We start from the raw sequence: 23,968 nt of genomic DNA, 5'->3' as shown, positions 1-23,968 counted from the left end.
GTAGTTATATTCTTGTACATAGGAGGCAGTGTTATAGTAGTTATATTCTTGTACATAGTAGCAGTATTATAGTAGTTATATTCTTGCACATAGGGGGCAGTACTATAGTAGTTATATTCTTGTACATAGGGGGCAGTATTATAGTAGTTATATTCTTGTACATAGGAGGCAGTGTTATAGTAGTTATATTCTTGTACATAGGAGGCAGTGTTATAGTAGTTATATTCTTGTACATAGTAGCAGTATTATAGTAGTTATATTCTTGCACATAGGGGGCAGTACTATAGTAGTTATATTCTTGTACATAGGGGCATTATTATAGTAGTTATATTCTTGTATATAGGGGCAGTATTATAGTAGTTATATTCTTGTACATAAGGGCATTATTATAGTAGTTATATTCTTGTACATAGGGAGCAGTATTATAGTAGTTATATTCTTGTACATAGGGAGCAGTATTATAGTAGTTATATTCTTGTACATAGGGAGCAGTATTATAGTAGTTATATTCTTGTACATAGGGAGCAGTATTATAGTAGTTATATTCTTGTACATAGGAGGCAGTATTATAGTAGTTATATTCTTGTACATAGGAGGCAGTATTATAGTAGTTATATTCTTGTACATAGTAGCAGTATTATAGTAGTTATATTCTTGTACATAGTAGCAGTATTATAGTAGTTATATTCTTGCACATAGCAGTATTATAGTAGTTATATTCTTGCACATAGCAGTATTATAGTAGTTATATTCTTGCACATAGTAGCAGTATTATAGTAGTTATATTCTTGCACATAGTAGCAGTATTATAGTAGTTATATTCTTGCACATAGGAGCAGTATTATAGTAGTTAAATTCTTGTACATAGGGGCAGTATTATAGTAGTTATATTCTTATACATAGGAGCAGTATTATAGTAGTTATATTCTTGTATATAGGAGCAGTATTATAGTTGTTATACTCTTGTTCATAGGAGCAGTATTATAGTAGTTATATTCTTGTACATAGGAGCAGTATTATAGTAGTTATATTCTTGTATATAGGAGCAGTATTATAGTAGTTATATTCTTGTACATAGGGGCAGTATTATAGTAGTTATATTCTTATACATAGGAGCAGTATTATAGTAGTTATATTCTTGTACATAGGGGGCAGTATTATCATAGTTATATTCTTGTACATAGGGGGCAGTATTATCGTAGTTCTATTCCTGTACATAGGGTGCGGTATTATAGTAGTTATATTCTTGTACATAGGGGACAGTATTATTATTATAGCGCCTTTTATTGCATGGCGCTTTACATGTTTAAAGGGGTATACATAGCAAAAACAATTACAATAATCTTGAACAGAATGTGACAGCAACTGGTACAGGAGGAGCGAGGACCCTGCCTGCGAGGGCTCACAGTCTACAAGGGATGGGTGAGGATACAGTAGGTGAGGGTAGAGCTGGTCGTGCAGCGGTATGGTTGAGCAGTGGTTACAGCAGGTTTTAAGCTTGTCGGAAGAGGTGGGTCTTCAGGTTCCTTTTGAAGGTTTCCACGGTCGGCGAGAGTCTGATGTGTTGGGGTAGAGAGTTCCAGAGTAGGGGGGATGCACGGGAGAAATCTTGTATGCGATTGTGGGAGGAGAAGATAAGAGGGGAGTAGAGAAGGAGATCTTGTGAGGATCGGAGGTTGCGTGCGGGTATGTAAAGGGAGACTAGGTCAGAGATATATGGAGGAGACAGGTTGTGAATGGCTTTGTATGTCATGGTTAGGGTTCTGAACTGGAGTCTCTGGGGGAGCCAGTGAAGAGATTGACAGAGAGGAGAGGCCGGGGGAATAGCGGGGGGATAGGTGGATTAGTCGGGCAGCAGAGTTTAGGATAGATTGGAGGGGTGCGATTGTTTTGGAAGGGAGGCCACAGAGAAGCAGGTTGCAGTAGTCAAGGCGGGAGATTATGAGGGCGTGCACTAGTGTTTTTGCAGATTCATGGTTGAGGAATGTGCGGATCCGGGAGATATTTTTGAGTTGGAGCCGGCAGGAAGTGGAAAGGGCTTGGATATGTGGTTTGAAGGAGAGTTCAGAATCCAGGGTTACCCCGAGGCAGCGAACTTGTGGGACTGGGGAGAGTGAACAGCCATTGACATTGATAGATAGGTCAGTTGGGGGGGGGGGAATTGAATGAGATGGTGGAAAGATGATGAATTCTGTTTTGTCCAGGTTAAGTTTTAGAAATCTGGCAGAGAAGAAGGATGAGATAGCAGACAGACATTGTGGGATTTTGGTTAATAAGGAGGTGATATCAGGTCCAGAGAGGTAGATCTGTGTGTCATCAGCATAGAGGTGATAATGAAAGCCATGAGACTCTATGAGATGTCCCAGGCCTAAGGTGTAGATGGAGAAGAGCAGGGGTCCTAGAACTGAACCTTGGGGGACACCAACAGATAGGGGGCGAAATGAGGAGGTGGTGTGTGAGTGGGAGACACTGAATGTCCTGTCTGTTAGATAGGAGGAGATCCAGGATAGGGCCAAGTCTGTGATGCCGAGAGATGAGAGAGTTTTTATTAAGAGGGAATGGTCCACTGTGTCGAAGGCAGATGACAGGTCTAGGAGGAGGAGGATGGAGTAGTGTCGCTTGGATTTGGCAGTTAGTAGGTCGTTGGTGACTTTAGTCAGTGCAGTTTCAGTAGAATGGTGCAGTCGGAAACCAGATTGTAGGCGGTCGAAGAGGGAGCAGGAGGAGAGGTGGGAGGACAGCTCAGAATGGACGTGTTGTTCCAGTAGTTTTGAGGTGTAAGGGAGAAGTGATATGGGGCGATAGCTAGTCTGAGAGGATGGGTCAAGGGAGGGCTTTTTGAGGATGGGTGTGATTGAGGCATGTTTGAAGCATGAGGGGAAGACACCAGTTGTTAGTGACAGGTTGAAGAGGTGGGCTAGGGCTGGGATGAAGATAGTGGTAAGGTTTGAGATGAGGTGGGACGGGATTGGGTCAAGTTCACAGGTGGTGAGGTGTGATTTGGAGAGTAAAGAGGAAAGATGATCTTCCGTAATGGTGGAGAAGGTGGTTTTGGAGGAGGAGGGTTGAGTAGGTGTGGGGAGGGGCTGTGGATGCTTTACGCAAAAGCTTTGTCTGATGGTATCTGTAGCATCGGCGTCTCTGCCCCTTGCTAGGCAGAGACGTCGTCCCTCTCACCTTCCCGCTCCTGGTGCGGCGTCCTCCAGCGCTTCTCTCCCCGCTGCTGCCGGCGCGCGCTCCTTCCCCGGCACTGTGCTTAGGGCGCGCGCGCTCTCCCCCTCTCTTAAAGGGACCGCGCGCCGTCCTAAGGAGTCCCCGGCCAATTGCCGGAGGACCTCCCATATATAAGGCACCTCCTCCAAAATGGAGGTGCCCGAGCAAAGTTGTCTGCACTGTGTCTGATCTGTGCTTCAGCCCTCAGGTCCCGCTGCTAGCCTGACTCCTCGTCCTGCCTGCCAGCCTGTTTTCTGCCCGTTACCTGCCGAGCCTGCTCTCCTGGAGCGCTCACCTGTTACCTGCCTGTTACCTGCCTTGGCTGTCAGCCCGCTCACCTGGGAGCGCCCACCTGTTACCTGCCTTGGCTGTCAGTCCGCTCACCTGGGAACGCAAGCCTGCTACTTGCTGTGTCCGTCAGCCAGCTCACCTGGCAGCGCCCACCTGTTACCTGCCTTGTCTGTCTGCCCGCTCACCTGGGAGCACCCGCCTGTTTCCTGCCAGCCTGCCTGGAGACTCTGCCGTCACTTGCTGTGACCATCTGCCTGGTAAACCTAGAGACTACTACTCGCTCTGCTGTCACGTACCGTGACCACCTGTCAGCTAACCAGAGACTTCTGCCTGCTTGCCGTGTCCATCCGTTATACCGGTCAGTCCCAGCTCTCTGACCCGTGGGAGCCACCTGCTCTCTTACAAGGTCGTCCCCAGAGTAGCACCTGGTCCCCTCTACCTGGATCCTCCCTGGTCACGGAGTCGTTAGCCGCCGTCCGACCAGGGTCAGTTCAGGTTGATACTTAGTCACGCCCCTCTGGGTCCCTCCTTGCACCTCGGCACAGAGGTTCCACCACCCGGACCCGTAACAGTTTGCTCGGGCACCCAAGCTCCCTCGCTCTCTGACCTATTCCATGAAGTCTCCCGTCAGAGATCCAAACAGGAATCCATCCTGAACCACCTGCGTAATGTCAACTCCCGCCTGGACACACTGACTGCTCCATCAGGACCTGCCTCCAGTCGCACGACTCATGCCTCGGCAGCGCCGCTGCCCATCAATACCATGGTACCCGGTCCTGGTCTCCGGCTCTCTGCACCGCCTCGTTTTGGTGGAGACCCCGCCATGGCTCGAGGTTTCATTAACCAGTGCACCCTGCACTTTGAACTCTTGGCACATCATTTTACCTCCGACCGGGCCAAAGTGGCCTTCATCATGTCCCATCTCACTGGGGAAGCACTGGCTTGGCTTAATCCCCTGTGGGAGAGAGGGGATCCCCTGGTATCCAACTTGTCAGCTTTCCTCACTGCTTTCTGGAAAGTCTTCGATGAACCATGACGAAAGACCTCATCAGCCTCCTCTCTGCTACGTCTCCGCCAAGGGAGTCTCACCGTGGGCCAATATGCCATACGGTTCCGAACCCTTGATTCTGAGCTTGCCTGGGATAACGAGGCCCTGGTGTCCGTCTTCTGGGAGGGCCTTTCCGGTCGGATTAAAGACGAACTTGCCGGTCGGGACATTCCAACCACCCTGGATGAATTGGTGTCACTAGCTACCCGGATTGACATCCGGTTCCAGGAACGTACCAAAGAGACCACCCGAGAGAGGTTTCCCCGCCTTGCTCCTACTTTCCAGAGACCTGTCTCTTCATCTGTCACTCCCCGGGCGCACTCACCCGAGCCCATGTAGATCGACCAGACCAAGATGGTCAAATCTCGCCAAGAGTCACGCAGAGCCGAGGGGAGCTGTTTCTATTGTGGCAGTAAGGAGCACCTGATTCGTTCCTGCCCGGAGAGACCGGGAAACTCCGGTGTCTAGGACCGCTCGGAGAGGTCGTCCTAGGCAAAAGTAAGCCCTCTCCATCCCTGACTCTGTCTGTCTCTATCTCCTGGGGAGAGAACCGTCACTTTGTACTCGCTCAGCTAGATTCTGGAGCTGCTGGAAATCTCATTTCCCAGTCCCTAGTAGAGAAATACCGCATTCCCACCAAACCTCTGGCTGAACCTTTGTCTGTCGCCTCCGTGGATGGAAGACTCCTACCGGTGACCATCCTACTCGTCACGGAACCCATAACCCTGCAGGTGGGAATGCTGCACTCTGAAAGGATCTTCTTCCAAGTGCTACCCGGACTCTCACTCCCTATTGCTAGGCCTACCTTGGCTCCAGACGCATGAACCCATGTTGAACTGGCAATCCGGTGAAGTACTCCGGTGGGGCCCGGAATGCCATAGGACCTGCCTGGTTCCGGTTCGCCCGCTTCGTCCACTACCCACTCCAGCTAATTTACCCGGTCTTCCGGCTCCTTACTAGCCCAATGCAGACGTCTTCGGTAAAAAGGAGGCAGAGACATTACCACCTCATAGGCCATATGATTGCCCGATCGACTTGGTACCTGGCGCCACTCCACCCCGTGGGCATATTTATCCGTTGTCTGCAGCCGAGACCCGGGCCATGTCAGAGTACATAGAGGAGAATCTGGCTAGAGGGTTCATCCGGAAGTCTACCTTCCCGGCGGGAGCCGGATTCTTCTTTGTCAAAAAAAAAGGATGGCTCGCTACGTCCCTGTATTGACTATAGAGGACTCAATCAGATCACCGTAAAAAATAAATACCCCCTGCCACTCATCTCCGAGTTGTTTGATTGCCTTAAAGGCGCCAGGATCTTTTTCAAGCTGGATCTACGTGAAGCGTATAACCTGGTCCTTATCCGTCAAGGAGACGAGTGGAAAACGGCATTTAATACCCGGGACGGACACTATGAATACCGTGTGATGCCCTTCGGCCTCTGCAATGCTCCCGCCGTCTTCCAAGAACTGGTCAACGACATCTTCCGTGACCTTCTTTACTCCTGCGTGGTGGTATACCTGGACGATATCTTGGTCTTCTCTCCAGATCTTCCCACACACCGGAGGGATGTTTGTCAGGTCCTGCTTAGGCTCAGGCAGAACCACCTCTACGCAAAATACGAGAAGTGCCTCTTCGAGCAGACCTCTCTTCCATTCCTGGGCTATGTCATCTCCCAGACAGGCCTACGAATGGATCCCGAGAAGCTCTCTGCTGTCCTTAAGTGGCCCCGTCCGGAGGGGTTGAAGGCAATACAGCGATTCCTGGGCTTCGCCAATTACTATCGTCTCTTCATTCCACACTTCTTGTCCCGGACTGCTTCCATATCTGCGCTCACCCGCAAGGGGGCAAATCCCAAGGTATGGTCGCTCGAAGCCGAGGAGGCCATCCTCTCCTTAAAGCAAGCCTTCTCCTCTGCCCCAGTTCTGCACTGTCCAGACTGCAATAAACAATTCTACCTGGAGGTTGATGCCTCCTCTTCCGAAGCTGGAGCAGTACTTACCCAAAAATCTTCTTCCGGCAGAATGGTAACCTGTGGCTTCTTCTCCAAAATCTTCTCTTCTTCTGAGCAACTACTCCATAGGAGACCGAGAATTTCTAGCCGTCAAATTGGCGCTGGAGGAGTGGCGCTATCTGCTTGAAGGGGCTCTATACCCGGTGATCATTTACACAGATCACAAAAATCTGGCATATCTCCAAAATGCCCAGAGACTTAATCCGCGTCAGGCCCGGTGGTCTTTGTTCTTCGCCCGCTTCGACTTCATCCTGCATTTCCGCCCGGCGGACAAGAATGTCAAAGCTGATGCCTTGTCCCGATCCTTCCTGTCCTCCGATCAAGAGGAGGAGCCTATGCACATCATCGACCCCTCCAAGGTTATGAATGTGGCCCCCTTGGATTTGACTCGTCTTCCACCCGGCAAGACGTTTGTAGCGGTTCCTGACAGTGAGAAGGTTCTTCGCTGGGGTCATTCTTCTAAACTAGCTGGCCATGCTGGCCAAAAGACCTTCCTGCTCATTACCCGGCATTACTGGTGGCCTACCCTGCGTAAGGATGTGGTAGACTTCGTCTCTGCCTGTTCATCTTGTGCCCGCAACAAAGTTCCCAGACACTTACCAGCCGGTCATCTCCTGCCGCTTCCCGTACCTGTTGCCCCGTGGCAACACATCGCCATGGACTTCATTACCGATCTTCCTGTTTCTGCCGGGTGTACAGTCATTTGGGTGGTCGCGGACCGCTTTTCTAAAATGGCCCACTTCATTCCCCTGCCTGGTCTCCCGTCTGCATCTGAGCTGGCTAAAGACTTTAGCCGCCATATCTTCCGTCTCCATGGCCTACCCCTCCACATCGTGTCGGATCGAGGGGTTCAGTTTACCTCACGCTTCTGGAGAGCCACATGTAAACTGCTGGATGTCACCCTGGATTTCTCCTCCGCTTACCATCCTCAGTCCAATGGTCAAGTGGAGCGGATCAATCAGATTCTTACCAGTTACCTCCGGCACTTCGTTAATGCCCACCATTCTGATTGGGTGGACCTCCTACCATGTGCCGAATTCTCATATAATAACCACGAGAGCGAATCCTCTTCCAAGTCCCCGCTCTTCATAATCTATGGCCAACATCCCCGGATTCCGTTTCCCGTCTCCGCTTCTGTGGACAGCCCTGCCGCAGAGTCTCTTGTCAGCGAATTTTCCACCATTTGGGAGAGTACTAAAGCCGCACTTCTTCAGTCCTCCGAGCGGATGAAGAGATATGCTGATAAGAGGCGTCTGGATCCGCCTCAATTCCGTCCGGGAGACAAGGTTTGGCTCTCCTCCAAACATGTGCGGCTCAAGATACCCTCCTACAAGTTGGGTCCTCGTTTCATCGGCTCTTTAGAAATCCTCAAGCAAATTAATCCAGTGGCCTACAAGTTAAAACTCCCGGCCACCTTACGGATTCCCAACTCCTTCCACGTATCTCTCCTCAAACCCGTTGTCTAACTCTTTTTCCAACAATCCAGGTACTCCTCCTGCTCCGGTTTCCGCTGAGGACGTCTTTGAGGTAGAGAGTATTCTGGCCACCAAGAGGGTAAGAGGAAAGACCATTTTTGTGGTAGATTGGAAGGGGTTTGGTCCTGAGAGAACTTGGGAACCCAGGGAGAACATCAACGCCCCGCTTCTCCTTGAAAAATTTCTTTCAGGCCAAAAAAAGAGGGGGCCTAAAGGGGGGGTACTGTAGCATCGGCGTCTCTGCCCCTTGCTAGGCAGAGACGCCGCCCCTCTCACCTTCCCGCTCCTGGCGCGGCATCCTCCAGCGCTTCTCTCCCCGCTGCTGCCGGCGCGCGCTCCTTCCCCGGCACTGTGCTTAGGGAACGCTCTCTCCCCCTCTCTTAAAGGGACCGCGCGCGCCGTCCTAAGGAGTCCCCGGTCAATTGCCGGAGGACCTCCCATATATAAGGCACCTCCTCCAAAATGGAGGTGCCCGAGCAAAGTTGTTGCACAGTTTCTTATTTCTGCTTCAGCCCTCAGGTCCCGCTGCTAGCCTGACTCCTCGTCCTGCCTGCCAGCCTGTTTTCTGCCCGTTACCTGCTGAGCCTGCCAGCCTGCTCTCCTGGAGCGCTCACCTGTTACCTGCCTATTACCTGCCTTGGCTGTCAGTCCGCTCACCTGGGAGCACCCGCCTGTTACTTGCTGTGTCCGTCAGCCCGCTCACCTGGGAGCGCCCACCTGTTATCTGCTTGTTACCTGCCTTGTCTGTCTGCCCGCTCACCTGGGAGCACCCGCCTGTTTCCTGCCAGCCTGCTTGGAGACTCTGCCGTCACTTGCTGTGACCATCTGCCTGGTAAACCTAGAGACTACTACTCGCTCTGCTGTCACGTACCGTGACCACCTGTCAGCTAACCAGAGACTTCTGCCTGCTTGCCGTGTCCATCCGTTATACCGGTCAGTCCCAGCTATCTGACCCGTGGGAGCCACCTGCTCTCTTACAAGGTCGTCCCCAGAGAAGCACCTGGTCCCTCTGCCTGGATCCTCCCTGGTCACAGAGTCGTTAGCCGCCGTCCGACCAGGGTCGGTTCGGGTTGATACTTAGTCACGCCCCTCTGGGTCCCTCCTTGCACCTCGGCACAGAGGTTCCACCATCCGGACCCGTAACAGTATCAATCTTCTGCTTGAAGAATGAGGCAAAGTCTTCGTCTGAAATAAGAGAAGGAGGAGGCACTGGGGGACGGAGGAGAGAATTGAAGGTCTTGAATAGTTGTTTGGGATTGTGAGACAGGGAGGATATGAGAGATGCGAAGTATGTTAGTTTTGCGGCATTGAGCGTGGACTTGAAGGTAGTGAGGGACTGTTTGAATGCGATGAAGTGCTCATTGGAGTGGGACCATTTCCATCTACGCTCAGCAACCCTGGAGGCCCGTCGCAGTTCATTAGTTAGGCTGGTGTGCCAGGGTTGTCTGTTGATTGTGCGAGCCTTGATATGTGTGAGGGGGGGGTGACCGAATTGAGAGCTGCAGCTGTTGTGGTGTTGGTGTCGTGTAAGGAGCTAATGTCTGTAAGAGGGAGAAGGCATTCAGAGAGTGAGTGTAGGTCAAGGTGTTTAAGATTTCTGCAAGGGTATGCAAGTTTGTGGAGTGGGGATTTTTGCCCTGGAGAGGAGAGGGTAGAGAATGTAAGTAGGCTGTGGTCAGAGAGAGAGAGAGGTGAGTTAGAGAGGTTAGATAGGGAACAGAGGCAGGTGAAGATGAGGTCCAGCGTGTGGCCGTCTTTGTGAGTAGCTGCAGAAGACCACTGAGTAAGGCGAAAGGAGGAAATGAGGGATAGAAGCTTAGAGGCAGCTGAGAGGGAAGTGTCAATGGGGATGTTGAAGTCGCCCATGAGGATAGTGGGGATGTCAACGGAGAGGAAATGAAGTAGCCAAGTGGTGAAGTGGTCAAAGAAAGTGGTGGTTGATCCTGGGGGGCGGTAAATGACAGCCAGTTGGAGGTGGAGTAAATGCGCACGCAGTGCACTTTAAAAGAGGGGAGAGTAGTGGAGGGCGGCAGTGGGATTTGGGTGAAGGAGCAGTTATCTGATAGGAGGAAACCTACTCCTCCACCATGCTTGCCATTGGAGCGAGGGGTGTGGGAAAGGTGGAATCCACCGTACGAAAGTGCAGCAGGAGAGGCTGTGTCGGAGGGGGTGAGCCAGGTTTCAGTGATGCCGATGAAGGAAAGTTTGTTTGTGATGAAGAGATTGTGAATGTAGGAAAGTTTGTTGTAGACGGAGCGAGCGTTCCATAGAGCTCCTGTTAGAGGGACTGGGGAAGCGGGGGCTAGGCAGATGGGTATAAGGTTAGAAGGGTTAAGAGAGTTTGGCATAGATCATGGGTAGGAGGTGGAAGTGATTGTAGGGATGTGGTGAGGAGGGACAGGATTTGGAGAGATGTCGCTGGCAGTGAGGAGGAGCAGATAAAGTGTTAGCAGGTGGGAGTAGGAGAGGGCATGGGGTGGCTGTCTGTGTTTGGAGACAAAGGATTGTATGTTGAGGAATAGCTCTGAGGAGGAGGTGAGATGGGTGGGGAGGATGGAGGGAGAGATGAAGAGTTCATTACTAGGTGTAGGGATTAGGGGTGTTTGGAAAAGGTGAAGGATTAAGGGGGTGAGAGTGAAAACAAAGACAAACACTTAAGGTGATAGACACAGACTAAAGTCTAACAGACTCCTAGTTCACAATATATGTGCTACAGAATGCATTCAGCTGTGAGCCAGAGGGGAGTGGTCTGTGCTCTTCTTGATCAGCTGATTAAGGCTGTAAACAGATGCTGGATAGTCAAAGGCTTAGCAAACAAGCTTAGCAAATGAAAGTGGGGGGTAGCTGGTGTTACTTGGAGAACATACCATTAGTAAATAGGAGCAGAGAGGTATAGAGAAGTCTTATAGTCGTTATATTCTTGCATTTCTCAAAAATGTGAGGCTTCAGAATAACACCAGCAGCTTATGGAGTTGATGAGACAATTATACCATCACATACCGGTCCAGGGCCTGGAGTATTCGAGGCAGAGAACTTCGCCATCATGTGCTTCAATCGTTATCACCTCCTCAAAGTTTTCCAAATTATAGATTCTACAGAGGAAGAAATGGAAATAACACTTTATATAAACTCTTCTCTTCTCCAACCTTTACACGCCATCACAGTGGAGAATTACCGTATGTTTCCAGTCCGGTCACCAGAGGCCAAATGATGTCCATCATGGCGAATTTTCAGGACACGAATTCCGCTTTTCGAGTCTTTGGGCTCAGGTTTCTCGGTGGTGCCGGAGGTGTCCTTCAAGTGTGCCACGTTGTCATTGACATACATGACTTTATACAAATCCTAAATAAGGCGAAAGAAAAAAAAATAAAAATCTACTGGAATAATGTTCAATATATAGATAAAATGTGGTGATGAATCACTAGTCCAGATACTGATGTAGTATTTATCAAGCTCCAATGCATCAAAATTAAATACTTGAAGAAACCTTTACCAGAAATCTAATACCGTTCTGAGTACTCAGCTCCTATGCAGACCTATGTGTTTCCATGGTTACAAACCGTGTAGATTCTGCAGTTTTACACTTGATCTGGATACATGGGGGTCTTTGACTCTATCTTGTAACTGTTAAGACACAGGTGTGTTTAGGAGCCGTAGACATGAAGCGGTACAATATTATCAGGGCGGGGTAGAGTAATTTTGTAGGACGCCCATTCACAGGTCAGACTGGGTGCAGATAAAGCCGGAGCAATGTCACATACTCACATGGCTGTAGATATTCCTCTTCAGCCCCTGCTCAGAGCTTCTCTCCAGGTTCCATAAGCGGATGGTGTTGTCAGAAGAACAGGTGAAAAACGAGCCGAGGGCGAAACATGGCTTCAGCCTGTGCTCCGGGTACACCTACAGAACAAGGGAGAAAAGAAACATTAGTATGGTTTCTAAAGGGGTTTCCAATTTGGGAAGAGAAGAGATCACCTCTCTGTATGATGGGGGATAATCTCTGATCACTGGGGGGTCTGACCTGGACAGATTCTGAAATGCCCTATTAGAAAGGAGAGCAGGCACGGCCGATGCTCCTTTCTAACGAGGCGTTTCAGAACCTGCTTCTTGGGAAATGAGTGGGTACTGGCAGTAAAACTCCAGCGTTCAGCAATTCATTACCTTTTGCTGGGGTCTGACTTGACAGATCTCGAGAACGAGTCCTTGAGTTAAAAAGAAGCGCAGGAGCAAATGCGTAGCAACCGCTTCATTCTAATGAAGCGGTTTAGAGCCCAGTTCTCGGAGTGTGTCAGTAACCACACTCATGTCTGCTGTGCTCAAGCAACTTGTGCTCGATCTGCAGCGATATCACAGCTCTCATTACCCCTCACAGAGGAGTAACCTGTCGATTCTCGACAACTCCTGTGTGAGGGACGATGACATGACAGCCCTTATCTCACTGCAGAACGAGCAGAAGTTGCTTCAGCACAGCAGACATGAGGGTGTATCTGACACATCTCCAAACAAACAGTGTGGGGGAGGGACAGGACAACAGAGGTGACAAAGCTATAAGAGGAGGAGAGCTGAGAGAAGGGTTTGTAATGTGACACAGCTAAACTCAGTCGTGCTGCCCTAACACAGGGATCACACATCTCTAATCATGCAGGAGGTTAGACTAGGAGAGCAGGCTGACTGTCATGAATCTCGTACACTGAGAAATCTGCTCTAATATACGGTGTGGGCGTGTTCTATTTTTCTATTTTCCTTTGAGTGTTGCTGCCTGATTAGGATTGGTCAGCATTATACAGGTAGAAAAGAAGTGCACACCTCCAGTGAAAACTGTCTGGGTAAAAGAAAAAAAAAAAAACATTCTGAATAAATGTATTCTGCCCTGCAGTCACTATTATATCACGTGTCCAGTTCAACATGACAAATTTGGTGAAAAGTCCTCTTTAAGGGCCACCCCTCTGATATTGGCTGACAATCTAATGTGTATGCCCCTCTCCGCCACAACAGATGACTGTCGGAAGGTGAGGATGAGGATGCGGCATGCCCGACCCCTTCGTTATCAACAAGATGAGCGGCTGACGATGTAGTCTGGCAGCGGCTCGCCTGTAGAGAGCACAGGAGTGCGCGACAGAGCCAGACGCTCCGGTGTATGGAGGAGCCGGCCGGACCCTCTATTGAAAATGGGGCCCCCTTACAATTTCATTTTGTCATTCTGTCCGCTCACCTCTATATTCCAAACGTATGAGCTGTGGTACAAGGCTGAATACACCTTCCCCACCTTGCGGGTGTTACTGACATCCCAGACGTAGACGCTGTGGTCATTGTACACGCAGCACAGCCACTGGTTGCCCCGGTCGTACACTAAGGCAGATGTGTCCGGGTGGCCGCAATCATCTTGTTTCGCGAAGAGCGCGCTTAAAAGAAAAAGAGCGAAAATTATATTGACGAGACAACGTGTAAAATGTACTACGTCTTATTCGCATAGTCGTCTCTTTCTGAGCTCCGCTCTGCCGATTTATGTCCACATCAAAGTTCAGCTCAACTTTGGTGTGATTGTAAGTCAGCTGAGAGAAGCTCAGAAAAAGACAGGTAAAAGAGTAACAAACTCTCCCATGAGAACGAGCTCACTGACAGCTTCCTAGTGACCTCATTCTGCAGCCAGTAATGTGAAGGAGAACAAAAAGTCTGTAAAAGCCAAAATGGTGCAACATTTTTAAAGTTACCCGAGTGCAAAAATGATTCTGAGACCATGATGGTCCCTGAAGGCGCCCGCACCCTTTATAGCTGCTAAGCGTACCTCGCATCGAGGCCCAGGGCGACATCCACGCCCAGATTGTGAGGTCGGGGGAGATCGGCCACGTATTGGAGGTTGTGGGCCTTGAACATCCTGATGACTCCTTCCTCGCAGCCACAGAACACGAACTCCTCGGTGACGCACAGGCAGTTGGATGACGACACCTGCACATAAAGGCGACAAGTGGAGGAGACGCCGCGGACGGTGAACCAAAGAAGCCACCGCAACAAGGGGAACCCGCAAATACCCGCTGCTCGCTCACCTTCAGTTTCAGCCATTTCTCCAGGACTCGCTTCTCATTGAACTGACACAGGACCCCGGAGTACGACACGCAGTACGTGCTCCTCGCGTTCTGCCCCTTGCCGCACGCTACTCCACCAAACACATTGTTATGGAGGTCGCCCAGCAGCCCCGACCGGCCCACCAGAGGAACGGTCCCGTTCACCTGCAGGAATCCTGTCACTTCAGAGGAGATTTATCAAACTTACTGTAGGAAACCGAAAACTTTAAAGAGTCAGTCAGTACCTGGGACTGTCTTGAGCTCTCCAGGTACCAGAACTTCACGTGCCGATGGCCGGCGGTCACAAAGTAACTGCTGTCTTCGGAGAAGGACACGGCGCTGACCTTACTTGAGACTTTGTTCTTCGCCACTATATTATTATTCTGTGGAGACAAGGAGAAAAAAAAAAAGATTTAGGGGAGGGTGTTAGTCATGCATCTCACACACTGCAAAATCTGCTTTAATTTAGGGTGGGGGCGTGGTCCATTGTCCTTTGAATGCTGTTGCCTTCTTATGATTGGTCAACATCATACAGGGAGAAAATAAGTACACGCCTTCAGTAAAAACTGTCTGGGGCGGAAAGTTGTCTGTCACGGGTGTGTCAGAGTTGATAGAGTCTCCCTGCAGTGGTTTGCAGGAGATCTCCACATTTGGCAATGCAGACAGCTGCCTAGATAGGAGGTTGTCTTTAAGACCCAGCGACTACCTCCCTTTAGTCAGGGTGTATATATACCTGGTATGTCTAGGTGGGCGTCGCTGGTTATACTCATTTCTACTTGGAACTTGGCTGAAGCAGCATCACGTCCTCTCTGGAGTCTTGAGGCCGTGTGCCCTGTTGGAGTTTCTTCTAAAGCTAAGTTGCTATTCCCCTGTGTTGTTTTCCCCTTTTGTCTTTAGAGTGCTAGTGGAGGTTGACTGGTGCTCATCTCCTTCCACCCCCAGCTATACTCTTATGCCAGGGATAGTAGGGTGAGGCACGTGATTGGCTGCGGAGGCTGTATAGGGACGTTAGGGGGAGACTGGGTGACTCTAGTCCAGATTAGGAGGTCACCTCTTCCCCTAGTGTCTGTGCTCCCTTTCCCCTCTGTGTTGCATTCACACCTGGCGTGATGGGAAGGGGAGAGCAGTCAAATTAATTAATTCCATGAGGAATAACAGAGGAACAGAACAATTGTAAGGAAATATGAGAAAGAATTGCAATTTCAAGAAGTAAAATAAATAAATGGGGTTTCCATGACATGGTTACCACCGACGACTGTCCGTCCCACCAAGCAGAATGGCGGTGAAGAGGAACCCGAGATAGCACACATTTATGACATATTTACGGCAGAATTCCTGGATATGATATAAATTGAAAAAAAACATAAAAAAAAGATAAAAGGGAAAAAAAAAAAAAAAAACCCAACCAGAAAAAAAACAATCAAACCCTTTACCTTCCAGTCCCACACATTGACCACCATGTCGTGCTGATACCCCACAGAGACGACGTACTTCATGTTGGGGGAGAAGCACACGCAGGAAACGCCATATTTGTGTCCGAGCATCTCGGACACCTGCAGCTTCTCAGCCACATCCCAGACTCGTACCGCTGGTTTGTGACCGCTCTGAAAGCAGAAGAAAATCAAAGGATTTTTATTTTTTGTTACCTCGAAAGCAGAGGAGCAGATGACCGCTGCAGCCAATCACTGATATCACAAGTCATGTTGTCCATGCTGCGATAATTACTGAAGCTGGTGGGCAGGGGTCAATTGGGAAGTCACACAGACAGGAGGGACCACCAGAGATTAGGATGACTCGCCCGATAGAAGTCGTGGGAGATGCATCAGCTCTCCCCAGATCTGCTGGGATCTCCCCCGATTACTAGAAGTGATCCAAGGAAGAAGTGAAAAACTGGTCATGCAGGCGCATGGAACGGGACTGTTTTAGTGATCGAGGAGATCCCAGCGATCATACAAGGACTAGCCCATGGAAACCAGAAGACTCCACTCACCTCTCCGCTGACGATAAACTTCCCGTCGGGGGAGAAGGACAGTGCGCTCAGCTGTTTGCTACGGAGGAAGGAATCACATGGTTACCACTGGGACGCCATCCCGGGCAATAAACAACCCACAAAATCTGGTAAACAGGCACAGAGCTGCTCCTGCTAAACCAGCAGGACCTCAGGGGGGAGCATAAGACATGAACTCCCTCTTATGGTCATCAAGGGGGTGTGGTCACAGGGTCATTATGAGCCCCCGAGAATCCCGTGAGCGCTAAAATAAAGAAAAAAAAAGTCTCATACCTCTATGGAGAATAAAAAAAATAAAAAAACAAACAAAAACCAAAAACCTCAAACTGGATATTCAGGGGAGCGAAGGGAATACAATAACAGCAAAAACTGGAGACTTTTAAACTGGTGGCAGGGCCCCTTTAAGAGCGGAATTAGGAGATTTTGTATTACGGAATTTTAGTCCTTAAAGTTTATTTTGCTCGAACGAGATCTATTATTGCACCAGAATCACTCTATAAAGGCGAGCGGGCGATGCTCCCACCAATCACCTGGACGTGTTGAAGATGTGAGATTGTCTGCTCTTCCTCGGACATAAGAGAACAATGAGGCATCTGGGAAAAGAGAAGAGAATCCATCAACGGCGGAATAAACACCACAATAATTAGGGGGTTATAGGGTGATCTGTAGATTTGCCATAAACTTGGGAAAACCCCAGTAATGATTAACCCCCGGACGGCCAACCACCGACCGTAGAGAGAACGGACTCACCCTGCAGGGTAAGCAACCAGCCCAGAGCCGGGGTCACACGTTAGACCGCTGCTGCCGAACACCGTGACCCCCAGAACCTTCTCCAGCTCCACCTACCAACGAGAGAAGCGTTACATAACATCTCACATCATTACAGTCATTGTATTCTCCTACACAGGAGGCGGCATATGGTGGTGACACACACACAGGGGGGGGCGGCATACGGCGCTTACACACACACAGGGGGGGGGCGGCATACGGCGGTGACACACACACGGGGGGGGCGGTATACGGCGGTGACACACACACGGGGGGGGGGGTATACGGCGGTGACACACACACGGGGGGGGCGGTATACGGCGGTGACACACACGGGGGGGGCGGTATACGGCGGTGACACACACACGGGGGGGGGGCGGCATACGGCGGTGACACACACACGGGGGGGGGCGGCATACGGCGGTGACACACACACAGGGGGGGCGGTATACGGCGGTGACACACACACAGGGAGGGGGGGTATACGGCGGTGACACACACACGGGGGGGGCGGTATACGGCGGTGACACACACACGGGGGGGGCGGTATACGGCGCTGACACACACACAGGGAGGGGGGGTATACGGCGGTGACACACACACGGGGGGGGGGGCGGTATACGGCGGTGACACACACACGGGGGGGGGCGGTATACGGCGGTGACACACACACGGGGGGGGCGGTATACGGCGGTGACACACACACGGGGGGGGGGCGGCATACGGCGGTGACACACACACGGGGGGGCGGCATACGGCGGTGACACACACACAGGGGGGGCGGTATACGGCGGTGACACACACACGGGGGGGCGGTATACAGCGGTGACACACACACGGGGGGGGGGCGGTATACAGCGGTGACACACACACGGGGGGGGCGGTATACAGCGGTGACACACACACACAGGGTGCCACACACACACACACAGGGTGCCACACACACACACACACACACACACAGGGTGCCACACACACACACAGGGTGCCACACACACACACACACACAGGGTGCCACACACACACACAGGGTGCCACACACACACACACAGGGTGCCACACACACACACACAGGGTGCCACACACAGGGTGCCACACACACACACACAGGGTGCCACACACACACACACACAGGGTGCCACACACACACACACACAGGGTGCCACACACACACACACACAGGGTGCCACACACACACACACACAGGGTGCCACACACACACACACACAGGGTGCCACACACACACACACAGGGTGCCACACACACACACACAGGGTGCCACACACACACACACAGGGTGCCACACACACACACACAGGGTGCCACACACACACACACACACACAGGGTGCCACACACACACACACACACACACACACACACACACACACACACACAGGGTGCCACACACACACACAGGGTGCCACACACACACACAGGGTGCCACACACACACACACACACAGGGTGCCACACACACACACACACACACACACACAGGGTGCCACACACACACACACACACACACACACAGGGTGCCACACACACACACACACACACAGGGTGCCACACACACACAGGGTGCCACACACACACACACACACACAGGGTGCCACACACACACACACACACAGGGTGCCACACACACACACACACAGGGTGCCACACACACACACACACACAGGGTGCCACACACACACACACACACAGGGTGCCACACACACACACACACACACAGGGTGCCACACACACACACACACAGGGTGCCACACACACACACACACACAGGGTGCCACACACACACACACACACACAGGGTGCCACACACACACACACACACAGGGTGCCACACACACACACACACACACACAGGGAGCCAAACACACACACAAAGGGTGCCACACACACACACAGGGTGCCACACACACACACACAGGGTGCCACACACACACACAGGGTGCCACACACACACACACAGGGTGCCACACACACACACAGGGTGCCACACACACACACACAGGGTGCCACACACACACACACACACAGGGTGCCACACACACACACACACACAGGGTGCCACACACACACACACACACAGGGTGCCACACACACACACACACAGGGTGCCACACACACACACACACACACACACAGGGTGCCACACACACACACACACAGGGTGCCACACACACACACACAGGGTGCCACACACACACAGGGTGCCACACACACACACACAGGGTGCCACACACACACACACAGGGTGCCACACACACACACACAGGGTGCCACACACACACACACAGGGTGCCACACACACACAGGGTGCCACACACACACACAGGGTGCCACACACACACAGGGTGCCACACACACACACACACAGGGTGCCACACACACACAGGGTGCCACACACACACAGGGTGCCACACACACACAGGGAGCCAAACACACACACAAAGGGTGCCACACACACACACAGGGTGCCACACACACACAGGGTGCCACACACACACACACACACACAGGGTGCCACACACACAAAGGGTGCCACACACACACACACACACAGGGTGCCACACACACACACAGGGTGCCACACACACACAGGGTGCCACACACACACACACACACACACACACACACGGTGCCACACACACACACACACACGGTGCCACACACACACAGTGTGCCACACACACACACACAGGGTGCCACACACACACACACAGGGTGCCACACACACACACACACACACAGGGTGCCACACACACACACACAGGGTGCCACACACACACACACACAGGGTGCCACACACACACACACACAGGGTGCCACACACACACACACACACAGGGTGCCACACACACACACACACACAGGGTGCCACACACACACACAGGGTGCCACACACACACACACAGGGTGCCACACACACACACACACACAGGGTGCCACACACACACACACAGGGTGCCACACACACACACACACACAGGGTGCCACACACACACACACACACACAGGGTGCCACACACACACACACACACAGGGTGCCACACACACACACACACACAGGGTGCCACACACACACACACACACAGGGTGCCACACACACACACACACAGGGTGCCACACACACACACACACACACACACACACACACACACGGTGCCACACACACACACACACGGTGCCACACACACACACACAGGGTGCCACACACACACACAGGGGGCCACACACACACACACAGGGGGCCACACACACACACACAGGGGGCCACACACACAGGGTGCCACACACACACACAGGGTGCCACACACACACACAGGGTGCCACACACACACACACAGGGTGCCACACACACACACACACACAGGGTGCCACACACACACACAGGGTGCCACACACACACAGGGTGCCACACACACACAGGGTGCCACACACACACACACACAGGGTGCCACACACACACACACAGGGTGCCACACACACACACACACACGGTGCCTGCCACACACACACACACACACACACACACACACACACGGTGCCTGCCACACACACACACAGGGTGGGTGCCACACACACACACACAGGGTGGGTGCCACACACACACACACAGGGTGGGTGCCACACACACACACACACGGGGTGCCACACACACACGGGGTGCCACACACACACACACTGGGTGCCACACACACACACACACTGGGTGCCACACACACACACACACTGGGTGCCACACACACACACACACTGGGTGCCACACACACACACACACACACAGGGTGCCACACACACACACACAGGGTGCCACACACACACACACAGGGTGCCACACACACACACACACACACACACACAGGGTGCCACACACACACACACACACACACACACACACAGGGTGCCACACACACACACACACAGGGTGCCACACACACACACACACACAGGGTGCCACACACACACACACACACACAGGGTGCCACACACACACACACACACAGGGTGCCACACACACACACACACAGGGTGCCACACACACACACACACAGGGTGCCACACACACACACACACAGGGTGCCACACACACACACACACACAGGGTGCCACACACACACACACACAGGGTGCCACACACACACACACACGGTGCCACACACACACACACACACACAGGGTGCCACACACACACACACACACACAGGGAGCCAAACACACACACAAAGGGTGCCACACACACACACAGGGTGCCACACACACACACACAGGGTGCCACACACACACACACACACACACACAGGGTGCCACACACACACACAGGGTGCCACACACACACACACACACACACAGGGTGCCACACACACACACACAGGGTGCCACACACACACACACACAGGGTGCCACACACACACACACACACAGGGTGCCACACACACACACACAGGGTGCCACACACACACACACAGGGTGCCACACACACACAGGGTGCCACACACACACACACAGGGTGCCACACACACACACACAGGGTGCCACACACACACACACAGGGTGCCACACACACACACACAGGGTGCCACACACACACACACAGGGTGCCACACACACACACAGGGTGCCACACACACACACAGGGTGCCACACACACACACAGGGTGCCACACACACACAGGGTGCCACACACACACACACACACACAGGGTGCCACACACACACAGGGTGCCACACACACACAGGGTGCCACACACACACAGGGTGCCACACACACACAGGGTGCCACACACACACAGGGAGCCAAACACACACACAAAGGGTGCCACACACACACACACAGGGTGCCACACACACACAGGGTGCCACACACACACACACACACAGGGTGCCACACACACACACACACAGGGTGCCACACACACACACACAGGGTGCCACACACACACAGGGTGCCACACACACACACACAGGGTGCCACACACACACACACACAGGGTGCCACACACACACACACACAGGGTGCCACACACACACACACACACAGGGTGCCACACACACACACACACACAGGGTGCCACACACACACACACACACAGGGTGCCACACACACACACACACACAGGGAGCCAAACACACACACAAAGGGTGCCACACACACACACAGGGTGCCACACACACACACACAGGGTGCCACACACACACACACACACAGGGTGCCACACACACACAGGGTGCCACACACACACACACACACACACACACGGTGCCACACACACACACACACACACGGTGCCACACACACACAGTGTGCCACACACACAGGGTGCCACACACACACACACAGGGTGCCACACACACACACACAGGGTGCCACACACACACACACACACACAGGGTGCCACACACACACACACACACACAGGGTGCCACACACACACACACACAGGGTGCCACACACACACACACACAGGGTGCCACACACACATACAGGGTGCCACACACACACACAGGGTGCCACACACACACACACACACACAGGGTGCCACACACACACACACACACAGGGTGCCACACACACACACACACACACAGGGTGCCACACACACACACACACAGGGTGCCACACACACACACACACACAGGGTGCCACACACACACACACACACAGGGTGCCACACACACACACACACACACACACGGTGCCACACACACACACACACGGTGCCACACACACACACACAGGGTGCCACACACACACACAGGGTGCCACACACACACACAGGGTGCCACACACACACACAGGGGGCCACACACACACACACAGGGGGCCACACACACAGGGTGCCACACACACACACACACAGGGTGCCACACACACACACAGGGTGCCACACACACACACAGGGTGCCACACACACACACAGGGTGCCACACACACACACACAGGGTGCCACACACACACACACACACACACACAGGGTGCCACACACACACACACACACACAGGGTGCCACACACACACACACAGGGTGCCACACACACACACACACACACAGGGTGCCACACACACACACAGGGGGCCACACACACACAGGGTGCCACACACACACACACAGGGTGCCACACACACACACACACACACACACACACGGTGCCTGCCACACACACACACACACACACACACGGTGCCTGCCACACACACACACAGGGTGGGTGCCACACACACACACACAGGGTGGGTGCCACACACACACACACAGGGTGGGTGCCACACACACACACACACGGGGTGCCACACACACACACACACGGGGTGCCACACACACACGGGGTGCCACACACACACACGGGGTGCCACACACACACACGGGGTGCCACACACACACACGGGGTGCCACACACACACACACTGGGTGCCACACACACACACACACTGGGTGCCACACACACACACACACTGGGTGCCACACACACACACACACTGGGTGCCACACACACACACACACACACACTGGGTGCCACACACACACACACACACACACTGGGTGCCACACACACACACACACACTGGGTGCCACACACACACACACACTGGGTGCCACACACACACACACACTGGGTGCCACACACACACACACACTGGGTGCCACACACACACACACACTGGGTGCCACACACACACACACACTGGGTGCCACACACACACACACACTGGGTGCCACACACACACACACACGGGGTGCCACACACACACACACACGGGGTGCCACACACACACACACACAGGGTGCCACACACACACACACACAGGGTGCCACACACACACACACACAGGGTGCCACACACACACACACACAGGGTGCCACACACACACACAGGGTGCCACACACACACACACAGGGTGCCACACACACACACACAGGGTGCCACACACACACACACAGGGTGCCACACACACACACACAGGGTGCCACACACACACACACAGGGTGCCACACACACACACAGGGTGCCACACACACACACTGGGTGCCACACACACACACTGGGTGCCACACACACACACACACACACACAGGGTGCCACACACAC

At 52.6% G+C, this 23,968-nt stretch overlaps 1 protein-coding gene across 1 annotated transcript in view; it reads right to left on the bottom strand.

Annotated features, from left to right (window-relative positions):
• Window positions 1-23,968, bottom strand: part of WDR62 (WD repeat domain 62) — an 87,978-nt gene that overhangs the window by 32,241 nt on the left and 31,769 nt on the right. The window contains exons 2-12 of the mRNA XM_073641812.1: window positions 16,855-16,946; window positions 16,635-16,697; window positions 16,087-16,144; window positions 15,530-15,700; window positions 14,342-14,479; window positions 14,079-14,261; window positions 13,820-13,980; window positions 13,247-13,436; window positions 11,800-11,934; window positions 11,210-11,376; window positions 11,035-11,126 (exon numbers count right to left, since the gene is read on the bottom strand). Coding sequence (XP_073497913.1) covers window positions 11,035-11,126; window positions 11,210-11,376; window positions 11,800-11,934; window positions 13,247-13,436; window positions 13,820-13,980; window positions 14,079-14,261; window positions 14,342-14,479; window positions 15,530-15,700; window positions 16,087-16,144; window positions 16,635-16,697; window positions 16,855-16,946 — 1,450 coding nt within the window. The remainder of the gene's footprint in view (window positions 1-11,034; window positions 11,127-11,209; window positions 11,377-11,799; window positions 11,935-13,246; window positions 13,437-13,819; window positions 13,981-14,078; window positions 14,262-14,341; window positions 14,480-15,529; window positions 15,701-16,086; window positions 16,145-16,634; window positions 16,698-16,854; window positions 16,947-23,968) is intronic.

This window comes from Phyllobates terribilis, unplaced genomic scaffold, assembly GCF_046119375.1.
Source record: "Phyllobates terribilis strain yellow unplaced genomic scaffold, ASM4611937v1 Scaffold_7__3_contigs__length_470593459, whole genome shotgun sequence".
Classification (NCBI taxonomy): domain Eukaryota; kingdom Metazoa; phylum Chordata; class Amphibia; order Anura; family Dendrobatidae; genus Phyllobates; species Phyllobates terribilis.
This window is presented reverse-complemented; position numbering and strand designations above follow the sequence as displayed.